At 51.5% G+C, this 12,464-nt stretch overlaps 1 protein-coding gene across 10 annotated transcripts; it reads right to left on the reverse strand.

The window, feature by feature from the left end:
• Positions 1 to 86: 86 nt before the first annotated feature.
• CUEDC2 (CUE domain containing 2) lies at positions 87 to 10,031 on the reverse strand. 10 transcript variants are annotated; one of them, XM_035268928.2, is made up of 9 exons: positions 9,964 to 10,031; positions 1,946 to 2,029; positions 1,480 to 1,623; positions 1,328 to 1,389; positions 1,094 to 1,227; positions 827 to 1,009; positions 631 to 692; positions 491 to 551; positions 87 to 408 (listed from the first exon to the last, which is right to left on the reverse strand). In XM_035268928.2, exons 2-9 carry the CDS (start codon positions 2,017 to 2,019, stop codon positions 262 to 264), a joined length of 867 nt encoding a protein of 288 aa, XP_035124819.1. In that variant the 5' UTR covers positions 2,020 to 2,029; positions 9,964 to 10,031; the 3' UTR covers positions 87 to 261. The 10 variants fall into 10 exon arrangements, with proteins under 10 accessions (XP_035124819.1, XP_035124814.1, XP_035124815.1 ...); XM_035268923.3 differs by having other exon boundaries at positions 1,946 to 2,032; XM_035268924.3 differs by having other exon boundaries at positions 1,946 to 2,122.
• Positions 10,032 to 12,464: the final 2,433 nt, after the last annotated feature.

Consider the following 12,464-nt stretch of genomic DNA (forward strand, 5'->3'; position numbering starts at 1 on the left):
AGAGGATTCAAGGTTTGGGAGGGAAGGTCAGATAGGCCTAGTGTCAGACAGTCTTGAGGCAGAAATGACCAGAATGCACTCACACCTTCCTTGGGCCACCTTTACTGAGCCCATGGAGGCAGCTCCGAGTAGGTTAACACTATGGAGCAAAGAAGTAGAGAATGGGGACAGGAGTTAGGGGGCCTATGTGTAGGGCTGTAGGGCTCCTGCATCCCTCTGGGATCTAAGCCTAGAAGGCCGGGGCAGAGTCCAGCAAGTGCCTTAATGGAAGCGGTACTTTCTGGCCGGCTTGAGGTTGATGTACGTGGCCTTCATCTCCTCAGCCTCAGGGTTCCGCACATCTTTGAATCGCTCCCCTTTGGTGCTGACTATCTGGTTGTCGATGTATCGGATCAGCTTCTTGGGGGCCTGTCAGGAAATCAGGCAGTGAGTGGCAGAAGCCAGGAGCCAGTCCCACCCATTCCACATCCCCAGTAACCCCAACTCTCACCTCCTTGGGAGCCATGGGCCGGTGAATCTTCTGATCCTCTGCACTATCCACCATCATGTACCTGCCAAAAACTGGCTGGATGAAGCTCTTGTCACCCTGGGAAGACCCTCTAGGGACAGCCCAGCCCAACCCAGACTCACTTCTGCAGGATGAAGGACTTCAGCTCATCCTTTTGGGGGCCTCTGAGGCGTCTAGGCAGGTCCTGCAGAGAGGGGAGGCCTGGTCTGCCCAAGGGCACCAGCAGGGGAAACAGACAGGGATAGGTAGGGGTCGGGGCTTAACACCGAGGTGGAATGTAGCCGAGGCTACATGGTGGGGGGTGCTGGGAGAAGATACCTGGTTGGAGCCATCCCAGGCTGCAGGCCCCTCCTCCTTCCCCTCTACCAGCATCTGCACAGCTTCTTCCAAGTCCCCCCGAGCTTTGGCCAGCACCCAGTGGGCCTGTTCCACCGAACAGGTAGGGAACACCTCCAGGAGTACATCCACCCCTGGCAGAAGCTCCTCCTCAGCACCAGTTGCCTAAGGGTACAAGCATTAACAAAAGGCAATACTCCCCCTTTCCAGGCCCCTGAGTCCCTCATTGCTACCCTCCTCTACCAGTACCTCATCTTGGGTGTCCCCAGCAGCAGCAGCAGCAGAAGACCTGGTCTCCTCTTTGAGCATTTCCGGCCGCTGCAGAGGCTCTGGGGAGATGGGCACCTGACCTTGGACACCAGAGCTCTGCGGTTGCAGGTTCTCTTAAAGAGGCAGAGAGAGCATCAGGTTTGCCAGCGCTCTGGGGAGTAGGGAATTGGGAGGGGTCATGAATCACCCAGGTGCCTACAGCCTCAGACTCACCTTTGTTCCTAGCATCGCTCAGCTGCCCTGAGAGCTTCTGCATCATGTCCCCTATTGTGCCCCTGAAAACATAAGGGTAGTGAGAGAAGACAACTCTACCCACCCCATAATCAGCCAGCCCCTTCCTCCTCCTGGCCCCAGCCAGAACCTACCTGGGGATGTGGGCAAAGCCAGGCACATAGGCCTCCATCATCTCAGTGAAGGCCTCCATATCGAAGTTCTCCTCTGATGGGCCTGAGGGGCCCAGGTCCTCCAGGACCCCGAGCACATAGGAGAAGATGACCTCATCCAAACCACTGCAGGAAGGGGACAGGACAAGCCCTGGGTAGGACACTGGATACCTCCAGCATCCCCACCTATCCTGAAACTCCAGCCTTCAGCTTCATGGGGTTCATGAGCTAGACCTTAATCCTTGAGGCCAAAAAGTGTAACCCCCTCTCTCAGAGCTATGGTTTCCCCTCTGCCCAACAAAGGTAACAGGGACAGGATGAGCAGGAAGGCCTCTTAGCAAATTGTAATCAGCCCTCCCACCATCTTTCCATCAGCCAGGACTCATAGCACTGCCAGGCAGCTCCAGCTGTGGCACTGACGTGAACCTTCCCAGGGAGCTGTCTCTACCTGAGGTCGGCCTCCGGGAGGTACGTCTGGACAAAGGAAAGGAGGGCTGCACTGACGATCCTCTCCAGCTCCATGCTCTCTCCTCTTCTGAAGGGACACAGACAGACAGGATGGCCAGGCCCTCTTCCGTCTGCACTCACCCACTGGACCTGGGGGCAGCAGCTCCTCCCTCCTGGCCTGCTGTGGAACCATCTGTTGATGCTGCCCTCTCTGTTCTCCCAGAACCATGCCCCCTCCCCCGCCCATCTCTTACCTCCTCCAGCCTGAGACAGGACAGGGTACTGTCTCTGGAGACAGCCTCTAGAGGAGTGCCCCCCACCTCTCCCCATCCCCCTACCCCATTCCCTAGCAGCAGCCCCAGACCTTCTGGCAAGGTCTTGAGGTCACATGCCTCCTGGCTTAGAAATCCCATAAGTGAGGGGGCCCCTTAGCCTCCAACCACAAGGAGCCCCATTGTCCAGCCCCTCAAGGAGCAGCCTCATGACCAAGCACAGCCCTTCCCCCACCCAGAACAGCCCACCCACCCTCTGCACAAAGGGGCTTTTCTGGCTCTGGGGCCCAGATAGAAGGGGAAGCCTTTTATGGATTCTCTCCTCTCCCCAGTTCCTGCCCTTCCTGCAGCCTGGGGCTATCTGCAGAGCACTTTCCATCCTCCTCTGGCCAGGCTCTCCAGCCTCCCCAGTCCTTCCTGGCTGGCTTGCTCCTGCGCCACCTTGCTGTCCCTCAGACTTGCAGAGCTTCCTCCTGTCTCTACCCACATGCTCCTGACTCCCAAACAGACTTTTGGGAGTCAAAATGATGTAGATGGGATGGAACATGTCAACAAGTATGTATTGTGCACCTACCCAGGACAGGCATTTTGTGTTCTGCAGACATCCATGGCTTGTCCAGTCACTCCTCAGAGCTCCACTCAAATGTTACATCAGAGAGCCCTTCCCTGACTAACCTACAGCAAAGAAGACTTATCGATGCCCCTAACCCTACATAGCACCGTTAGCATTATTTGTGCTTATTTGCCTATTGTCTGTCTGCCCCATAAAATGGAAGCTCCAAAGCAAGGTGGGGAGGAGGGGGACACTCTGTCTTGTTCATGCCCTAGCACCTAGAAAAATGCCCACACTAGGTGGGTGCTCAATACATACTTGTTGACATGTTCCATCCCCATCTACGTACTTTTGACTCCCAAAGGTCTGTTTGGGAGCATGCCCTTGATTTTGCTCTTTTTCACCCCTACCTGCTGCACCCAGTCAACCACCAAGTCCGTCAGTTCTACTGCCTTCTTATCCGAATTCTATCTACTTCTCCCTTTCTCAAGTCTGGCTTCTCTAATATCTCCACCAAAATTTCTTTTTGAGACAGGGTCTGGCTCTGCCACCCAGGCTGGAATGCAGTGGCATGATATGAGCTCACTGCAACCTCCACCTCCCCAGCTCAAGCCATCCTTCTGCCTTAGCTTCTGGAATAGCTGGGACTACAGACCTGTACCACCATGCCCTGCTAGTTTTTCTTTTTTTTTTTCTTTTTTTTTGTATTTTTAGTAGAGATGTGGGTTTGTCATGTTTTGAGCTCCAGGTTCGAGACCCAAACTGGTCTCAAACTCCTGGGCTCAAAGCAATCTACCCATGTTGGCCTCCCAAAGTGCTGCGATTACAGGAGTGAGTCACTGTGCCTGGCCCCAAAATTTCTTAGACCAAAATTTCCAGGTTTTGGTCTAATTAAGTTGAACCATATGAGCTTGCCAATTTTGTCTTTTTTTTTGAGATGGAGTCTCACTCTGTTGCCCACGCTGCAGTGCAGTGGCGCAATCTTAGCTCACTGCAAACTCTGCCTCCCAGGTTCAAGCAACTCTCTGCCTCAGCCTCCGAAGTAGCTGGGATTACAAGTGCCTGCTGCCACACCTGGCTAGTTCTTGTATTTTTAGTAGAGATGGGGTTTCACCATCTTGGCCAGGCTCGTCTTGAACTCCTAACCTCGTGATCCATCTACCTCAGCCTCCCAAAGTGCTGGGATTACAGGTATGAGCCACCACACCCGGCCCTTTTGCCTAGTTTTGATCTACAAAAAAAGAGAGGGCAATTTCTCATGGTTTCACCTTTTTGGTGCCCTTTCAGCAGCACCAAATTTGGTTTCTGAGACATTCTCTCCTAGTATCCTTCTATCTCTCTGGCCGTTTCTTCAAAGGCCCTTTCTCTGTCCCCTTCTCTGTCGCCCTCTAAATGTGAGAGTTCCTCACGTGCAAGGCTCCCGCTCCTCCTCACTGCAGCACTTGTTTTCTCTGGAAGATCTCATCTGGTCCCACCTCTTTATGTATCAACACCATATCATCAATTCCCAAATGTCCAGTCCTCTAGTCCAGTCTCCTCTGAGCTATAAACTTGGACATCTACCTCCCTAACACCGCCACGTGGATGTTTTACAGGCATCTCATGCTTAGCATGTCCCAAACTGACATTCTCTCAAGTGTTTTATTCCTCCAAGGCCTTCCTCAGTAAATCTATGTCCAGGCAACTGGCTGTTCCTGCCATAAATCTGTGAATTATCCTTGACACTATCCTATCCCTTGCTTTCCTTCATCCAGTCAGTTGCCAAGCCCCAATCATTATCTCTTGCCACATCTACTCTCCATCTCTACTCTCACTCTTCTCCATCTCTTTCCTGCAAGATCTTCTTAACCCTTCTCCACACTCCATCTTTCCCCCAACAACCTGTTCTCCACACCACAGCTGTGTGATCGTTATAAAAGTCACATTTTCTTCTGCTTAAAATCTATCAGTGGCTCACGCCTGTAATTCTAGCACTTTGGGAAGCTGAGGCACACGGATCACCTGATGCTTGGAGTTCGAGACAAGCCTGGCCAATATGGAGAAAGCCTGTCTCTACTAAGAATACAAAAAGTAGCTGGGCATGGTGGCGTATGCCTGTAATCCCAGCTGAGGCAGGAGAATCACTTAAACCTGGGAAGCAGAGGTTGCAGTGAACTGAGATCGCGCCATATACACTCTAGGCTGAACAAAAAGAGCGAAATTCCATCTCAAAAAAAAAAAAACTATCAGTGCCTTCCCACCACCCCTCAGGGAGGTCCAGAATCTTTTCATGGCTTTCCATTGCAGGCCTTACCCTATCTGTATCTCTCTCCCGCTTCACCATGCACTATACCTTGTTGGATCATTTCCCTCCCTCTACCTTGGCTTCCTTTTTTTTTTGAGACAGACTCTTACCCTGTCACCCAGGCTGGAGTGCAGTGGAGCAATCTCAGCTCACTGCAACCTCTGCCTCCTGGATTCAAGTGATTCTCCTGCCTCAGCCTCCTGAGTAGCTGGGATTACAGGCATGTGCCACCATGCCCAGCTAATTTTGATATTTCTAGTAGAGACCATGTTGGCCAGGCGGGTCTCCTGACCTCAGAAGATCGGCCCCACCTAGGGCTCCTAAAGTGCTGGGATTATAGATGTGACACCACGCCCTTCCCCACCCTAATTTGCTCAGTTTGCCAATACTCAAGCTCTTTCAATGGCAAGGTAGTGTGCCCTGTGAACCTTCTACCCTATCATCTGAGTGAAACAATGAGCTGGCATTTGGACCTACAGGTCTAGAGCCATTCATTATCACCCATATGCTCCTGACACCCAAACAGACTTTTGGGAGTCAAAAGCATGTAGATAGGAATGTAACATGTCAACAAGTATGTATTGAGCACCTACCCAGTGTGAGCATTTTTCTAGGTGCTAGGGTTTCACAAACTGTTTCTTCTGCCGGGGTACCCTTCTGCCTCCACCCACTTCACTTACAGTCACTCTCTCTGATCTTTTGGGTCTCATTTTAACATCCCTTCCTGGCTGGGCACAGTGGCTGGCTATAATCTCAGCACTTTGGGAGGCTGAGGCGGGTGGATCACGAGGTCAGGAGATCAAGACCATCCTGGCCAACATGGTGAAACTCCATCTCTGCTAAAATACAAAATATTAGCTGGGTGTGGTGGCACGTGCCTGTAGTCACAGCTGCTGATGCAGGAGAATTGCTGGAACCTGGGAGGTGGAGGTTACAGTAAGCTGAGATCACGCCATTGCACTATGGCCTGGGTGACAGAGTGAAACTGTCCAAAATAAAATAAAATTCCCTTCCTTGGCTGGGCACGGTGCCTCACGCCTATAATTCCAGCACTTTGGGAGGCTGAGGCAGGTAGATTGTTTGTGCTCAGGAGTTTAAGACCAGTCTAGGCAACATAGCAAGACCCCATCTTTCCTTTTGTAGAAAAAAAAAAAAAAAATATATATATATATATATATTTTTTTTTTTTTGAGACAGTTTCACTCTCAAAAAAAAAAAAAAAAAGTCCATTTCGCACATGGCAAAACCCTGTCTCTACTAAAAATACAAAAATTAGCCAGGCATGGTGGCATGTGCCTTTAATCCCAGCTACTGGGGGGCTGAGGCAGGAGAATCGCTTGAACTTGGGAGGCGGAGGTTGCAATGAGCCAAGATCATCCCACTGCACTCCTGCCTGGGCAACACAGCAAGACTACGTTTCAAAAAATAATAATTCCCTTCCTCAAGGGACACCTCCCCTGACTTTCTAGAACTGGTAATATGGTCCCTGCCATATTATGCTCTCTATACAGGCTACATGTTTTCTGACTAGCAGCACCTTTCACAGCCATAATTATTATTTGGACAATATTTAATGTTTCTTCCAGTTGTCTCATGAGGCAGGGACTCCACACCGGGCTGACATTCACCAATGTATACTCAGCATGTCTCATGAAGTGGGCACTCAATAAACAGTTACGCCCCAATTTACAGATGAAGAAATGGAAGTTCAGTGTGTTTAATGACTTGTCTAGAGTCACCTGGCTTGACTGTGGTAGTCAGCTTTAAATCCATATTACCTAGGTCAGTATCTATTCTAGGGGATACTCTGGGGAAGGGAGGATAGCAAGACTTAGAAGTGGGTTGAGATGGAGCTACCATCTATGCTCACAGTTGCCTGGTACTGAGTGGTAACAGAGTTGCTCATAGTACAGGGGTCACTTTGGAAAGCAGGACTGAGAAGCCCCAGCCTACCAGAGGGATGCATACCCCCTGCTCCAGAGCCCTCACCATGGACCCTGGGGAAGAGCAGAATGGCTCAGCTCAGGCATACTAGATTCCATCACGCAGCTCCCTCAAGTGGGGAGCCCCCTCCAGGGACCTACCTCGACCCTGGGTTACATCACCCTTGAATCTTGGGGCTGTCAGTTGCCTGGCAGTTTCTGCTGGGACAAAGGCCCATGGCTGCTGCATGAAAGCCCAGTTTTTCTTTTCTTTTTTTTTTTTTTTTGAGATGGAGTGGCCCTCTTGTCGCCCAGGCTGGAGTGCAATGGTGTGAACCTGAGAGATTCAAGCGAGTCTCCTGCCTCAGCCTCCCAAATACCCGGGATTATAGGCGCCAGTCACCACACCCGGCTACTTTTTGTATTTTTAGTAGAGACAGGGTTTCACCATTTGGCCAGGCTGGTCTTGAGCTCCTGACCTCAGGTGATCTGCCTGCCTCAGCCTCCCAAAGTGCTGGGATTACACTTGTGAACCACTGTGCCAGGAAAGCCCAGTTTGTTTGTTTGTTTTGAGATGGAGTTTCACTTTTGTTGCCCAGGCTGGAGTGCAATGGCATAATCTCAGCTCACCGCAACCTCTGCCTCCCGAGTTCAAGCAATTCTCCTGCCTCAGCCTCCTGAGTAGCTGGGATTACAGGCATGCACCACCATGCCTGGCTAATTTTGTATTTTTAGTAGAGACAGGAGCTTTCCATGTTGGTCAGGCTGGTCTCGAATTCCCGATCTCAGGTGATCTGCCCACCTCGGCCTCCCATAGTGTTGGTATTACAGGCATGAGCCACTGCACTGGGCCTGAAAGCCCAGTTTCTAGGGAAGAAGCTTCTCAGGGATGTGTCTAATGCTTCTGGGTTTTTAACCAAGGCCAGGGGACCAGGGAACTGTTAGAAAATTCTTCACTGTCCCCAAATAAAAAGACTTGCTCTCCTAAACTTTTCTCTAGTTTGTCTTCCAAGAGAACATCCTCCCTCCCTTCTTCTGTTCTTGGTCTACCCAAACTTCACCCAGCCTTCTAAACTCTCTTTCACCTTCCCATCCCCCACAGCCTTCCTCAGCACATCCTTCCTGCTCAGGGGCTCCTAATACTTCTCCCCACGTAGCCTCTTAGTTGGGGAAGATCTGGTCTACCAGACTAGTTTCCTAAGTACCAGCCTTCTCCAGGGTAAGAACATGATTTCCATGAGGCATTTCAAATTCCAGCTGTAACACTACTTCTTGGGGCCCCAAATTAGGGATCATTGGTTGATGGTGTCTACGAAATGTGACCGTCATCCTGTCATGAGTCCTGCCTAAAAACCTCTGATGATGGTAATACTAGCAATTATTGCCTCTGTTTACCAGGCATTGTTCTAAGCACTTCTTTTTTCTTTAGATGAAGTCTTGCACTGTCACCCAGGCTGGAGTGCAGTGGCACGATCTTGGCTCACTGCAACCTCCACCTCCCAGGTTCACCTGATTCTCCTGCCTCAGCCTCCTGAGTAGCTGGGATTACAGGCACCTGCCACCATGCTCGGCTAATTTTTTTGTATTTTTAGTAGAGACAGGGTTTCACTATGTTAGGCAGACTGGTTTCAAACTCCTGACCTCATGTGTGCTGGGATTACAGGCATGAGCCACTGCGCCAGGCCTCCAAACACTTCTACATGTATTAACTTACCTAATCCATACAATAACTCTAAAATGTAGATACTATTACTTCCCCCATTTTACCTGAAAGGAAATGAAGGCACTGTGAGGTTAGGTAACTTTCCCAAGGTCACAGGGCAAGGATGGCAGATTTACACCCAAGCTGACTGGTTCCAGGACACTCACTTTTTTTTTTTTTTTGAGACAGAGTCTTACTCTGTTGCCTAGGCTGGAGTGCAGTAGCGTGATCTCGGCTCACTGCAACATCTGCCCCCCCAGGTTCAAGAAATTGTCCTGCCTCAGCACCCCCAGTAGCTGGGACTACAGGCGCCAAGAATCCTCACTGTTAACCACCACACTACATCACCTCTCGTGATGCAAACTGTGTGGCCCCATCCTATATTCTGAATCTCCTCTCCTGCCTGGCTGGCCATATTGCCTACTTCAGAATCTTTGCTCACACCATTCTTCCAGCTCAGAGTAGCTTTCCCTCTGTCTCTCCAAATCTCATTCTGCAAGACTCACTTCCTTTCTGCAGCCAACCCTAACTGCCCTATCCTCACTGCTCCCAGCTGGCCTGGGAGCTTCCCAAGAGCAACACAGGCCTGGACCCTCCAGATGCTAGATAGAGACCCTGTGGACAAATTTAAGTGAGACTGGGGTAAGAAGTACTATGTTGCTCCCTTGGGGTGGGTAGGTGCTTAAAGTGGAGGGAAAGCAGGCCATATGGGAGGAGGAATCCAGGGAGCCAGCGTGAAGGAAGTCCTAGCGAACTTCTGAAGGAGGCAGCAAGGAGTCTGCCATGGAGGTCTTCACTGCTTCTCCCAGACCCTGTGAAGCCCGATTTCTGAGGCTCTGCACCCATAACACAGGCTCCAGAGGATACCACTGTCCCGTTTCCCAAGTCAGACCTTAGAGGCACCAAGGGCATTGAGGGGAACAAGGGATCCCCTGCATCCAAAGTCAGGCGGGAGCACAAACAGGGAGGGCGAACACAGGAAGTGGGACCGCGATGATGGCCGACCACTGAAGCCGCAGCTCCCTAAACCCGCTAGCGGAACACCCGTAAGCGTCCAGAAGAGTGGACCCGACAGCATGGGGATGCGGCTGTGGCCTTGGAGGACACATGACGAGGGAGGCCTGAGAAAACTGGAAGTGCCTCGATACTGGCCACCGCGAGAATCAGAGATGGGGGTCCGGCGGGCCCCAGGGGGTTACCGTGTGGGAACACACAGGACGGGTACCCTGGGTCAGCGCTCTCCGCGACTCTCCTAGCCCTGGGCCGGGGGCAGGAGGGGAAATCACCTGCTCCGTCGGGCGCCGCCGGCGACTTGTCCCGCGCGGTGCAGCTCTCATCCCCCAGCCCCACCAACGAGATCAAAGGCGGGGCCCAGAGCGGTTCCCATCCAGAGGCGCCGCGGCAGCCATTTTTGAGAAGGGCAAATTGCCCACAACAGGGCGGGGATTCCGCTCTAATTCGCAAACGTCCCAGGGCTATGGACGGGATCCCGCGGCGGCCAGTTTTGCAGCGTGTAGGGAGGAGTAAGGCGTGAAGGTCTCACGAGTGGGTGGAGTCTAAGTGGGTAGAACTGCATCCCCGCCTTGTTCCTTCTTATCCACCAGAGACCTGAAATCTTTCTTTTTCTTTCTTTCCCTCTCTCTTTCCTTTTCTTTATTTTCTTTCTCTTTTTCTCTTTCCTCCTTTTTTCTTTCCTTCTTTCTTTTCCTTTCTTCTCTTTCTTTTCTTTTCTATCTTTTTCTTTTTTTTTTCTTGCTGTTACAGCCCCAGGCTGGAGTGCAGATTCACAAGCGAATATGGCTCATTGCAGCCTCGATATCCTGGGTTCAAATGATTCTCCCACCTCAGTCTCCGGAGTAGGTGGGACGACAAGCGTGCACCACCACACCTAATTTTTTTTTTTTTTTTTTTAAGAAACGGGGTTTTTACCACGTGGCCCAAGCTGATCTCTTAGGTGCTGACTTCCCCACCCTGTCTGTTCCTTTTGCATTCCCTTAACAACACTGTCTTCCTCAGATTGGGGTGGACTACAGGTCAGGGTCTTCGGAGGTTGGAGCCTGGGATTTTGGACATAGTCTGGGGGAAGTGGGGTGGTAGCAGGTGCCAGGGTGAGGATCCACCTGAGCCCTGTTCATGGACAGCCTATAGACCATGCCTGCCCCCCCCCCCCGGGCCTTCATGCCCATGTTGGCAGGGCTGCTTGCCTAGGACAGGACAGCTGAACTCCAGGGCCCAACAAGACCTCAGCTTCCTCTTTCTGTTCCTGCTGCCACAGATTCCCAGTGCTGCCCTGTGGGGAAGCCCCAAGCCCTCCCCTCTTGAGAACACTGAAATGGGTCACAAGGGGAAGAGTCCCCTTCAAGGATAAACTTTCCCATCCTCATCAGCAGGCACGAGCCCTTTTCAGTGCTAGTTCCCTTGTAGGGTGCTGGGAACCCGGAAGCTGTCCCTGCCCTCAGGAAGCTCACAGTCCAAAAAAGAAGTCCCATCTTTCCTCTCCCCTGGGGACTGAGGCAGTGCCAAGGTGCTGTGCTGCAGTGGCTCACACCTGTAATTCCAGCACTTTGCAAGGCTGAGGTGGGAGGATCACCTGAGCCCAGGAACTTGACACCAGCTTGGGCAACATGGCGAAACCTCCTCTCTACAAAAAATAAAAAATAAAAATAATTGGGCCAGGCACGGTGGATCACACCTGTAATCCCAGCATTTTGGGAGGCCGAGGTTGGTGGATCACAAGGTCAAGAGATCAAGACCATCCTGGCCAACATGGTGAAACCCCATCTCTACTAAAAATACAAAATTAGCTGGGTGTGGTGGTGCACACCTATAGTCCCAGCTACTTTGGAAGCTAAGGCAGAATTGCTTGAACCTGGGAGACAGAGGTTGCAGTGAGCCAAGATCGCACCACTGCACTCCAAGCTGGCGACAGAACAAGACTCTGTCTCAAAAAAATAAAAAATAAAAAAATTATCTGGGCATGGTGATGCACGCCAGTAGTCCCAGCTACTCCAGAGGTGGAGGCGGGAAGATCATTTGAGCCCCAGAGGTCAAGGCTGCAGCAAACCATGATTGTGCTACTGCACTCCAGCCTGAGTGACAAAGCAAGACCCTGTCTCAAAAAAAAAAAAAAAAAAAAAAAAAAAGAAGATACTATGGAGAAAATAGGATGACTGCTTATTGCTTTCTCTTCCACCTCTGGTCCTCACAACAGGCTTCTTCCTCCTCTGGCCTCAGAAACAGCAAGATATTGCCTCCTTGGTGGATGTAGCAGGGAAGGGAGGCGCACGTTTAGCGTTGCTTTGCCCATAAAAACACTGCCACGCCAGCCTGGTGATACTAGGGTTAATGATGGGTGGGGTGACAGCCACTTTGAACTCTGGCCGGGCAGGTCCCTGGGAAGGGGGTGACGGGCAGGTCCCTGGGAAGGGGGTGACGGGCAACCCATCAGCCCCACGCCTGTGTGAGTCCTCTAGAGACCAGCCATCCCTTTCCTCCCCCATCCCCTTTCCTGCTTCCCCCTGTCCATTGCACAATACTGATGACTCTTCTCTCCCTACCACCCTCCATTCCCGGAACTTTCAAGTTTCCTCAGTAGAGCTGCCCGAGTTCTGGCCCAAGACCCCTGCAGCCATTTCTGACTGTGTGCCTTCCCCTCTCCCCTGTCCCCCATTTGTTGTTTGGCAGTTGCCTGTGACTAGGTATCAGAAAGAACTTCCTGGGCTTTCACGGGAGGATGATGGAAAAGACCTCTTACGGGGAGTCCCTCCTTTCCCAACTCAGACTCTGG

Source organism: Callithrix jacchus, chromosome 12, assembly GCF_049354715.1.
Source record: "Callithrix jacchus isolate 240 chromosome 12, calJac240_pri, whole genome shotgun sequence".
Taxonomy (NCBI): Eukaryota; Metazoa; Chordata; class Mammalia; order Primates; family Cebidae; genus Callithrix; species Callithrix jacchus.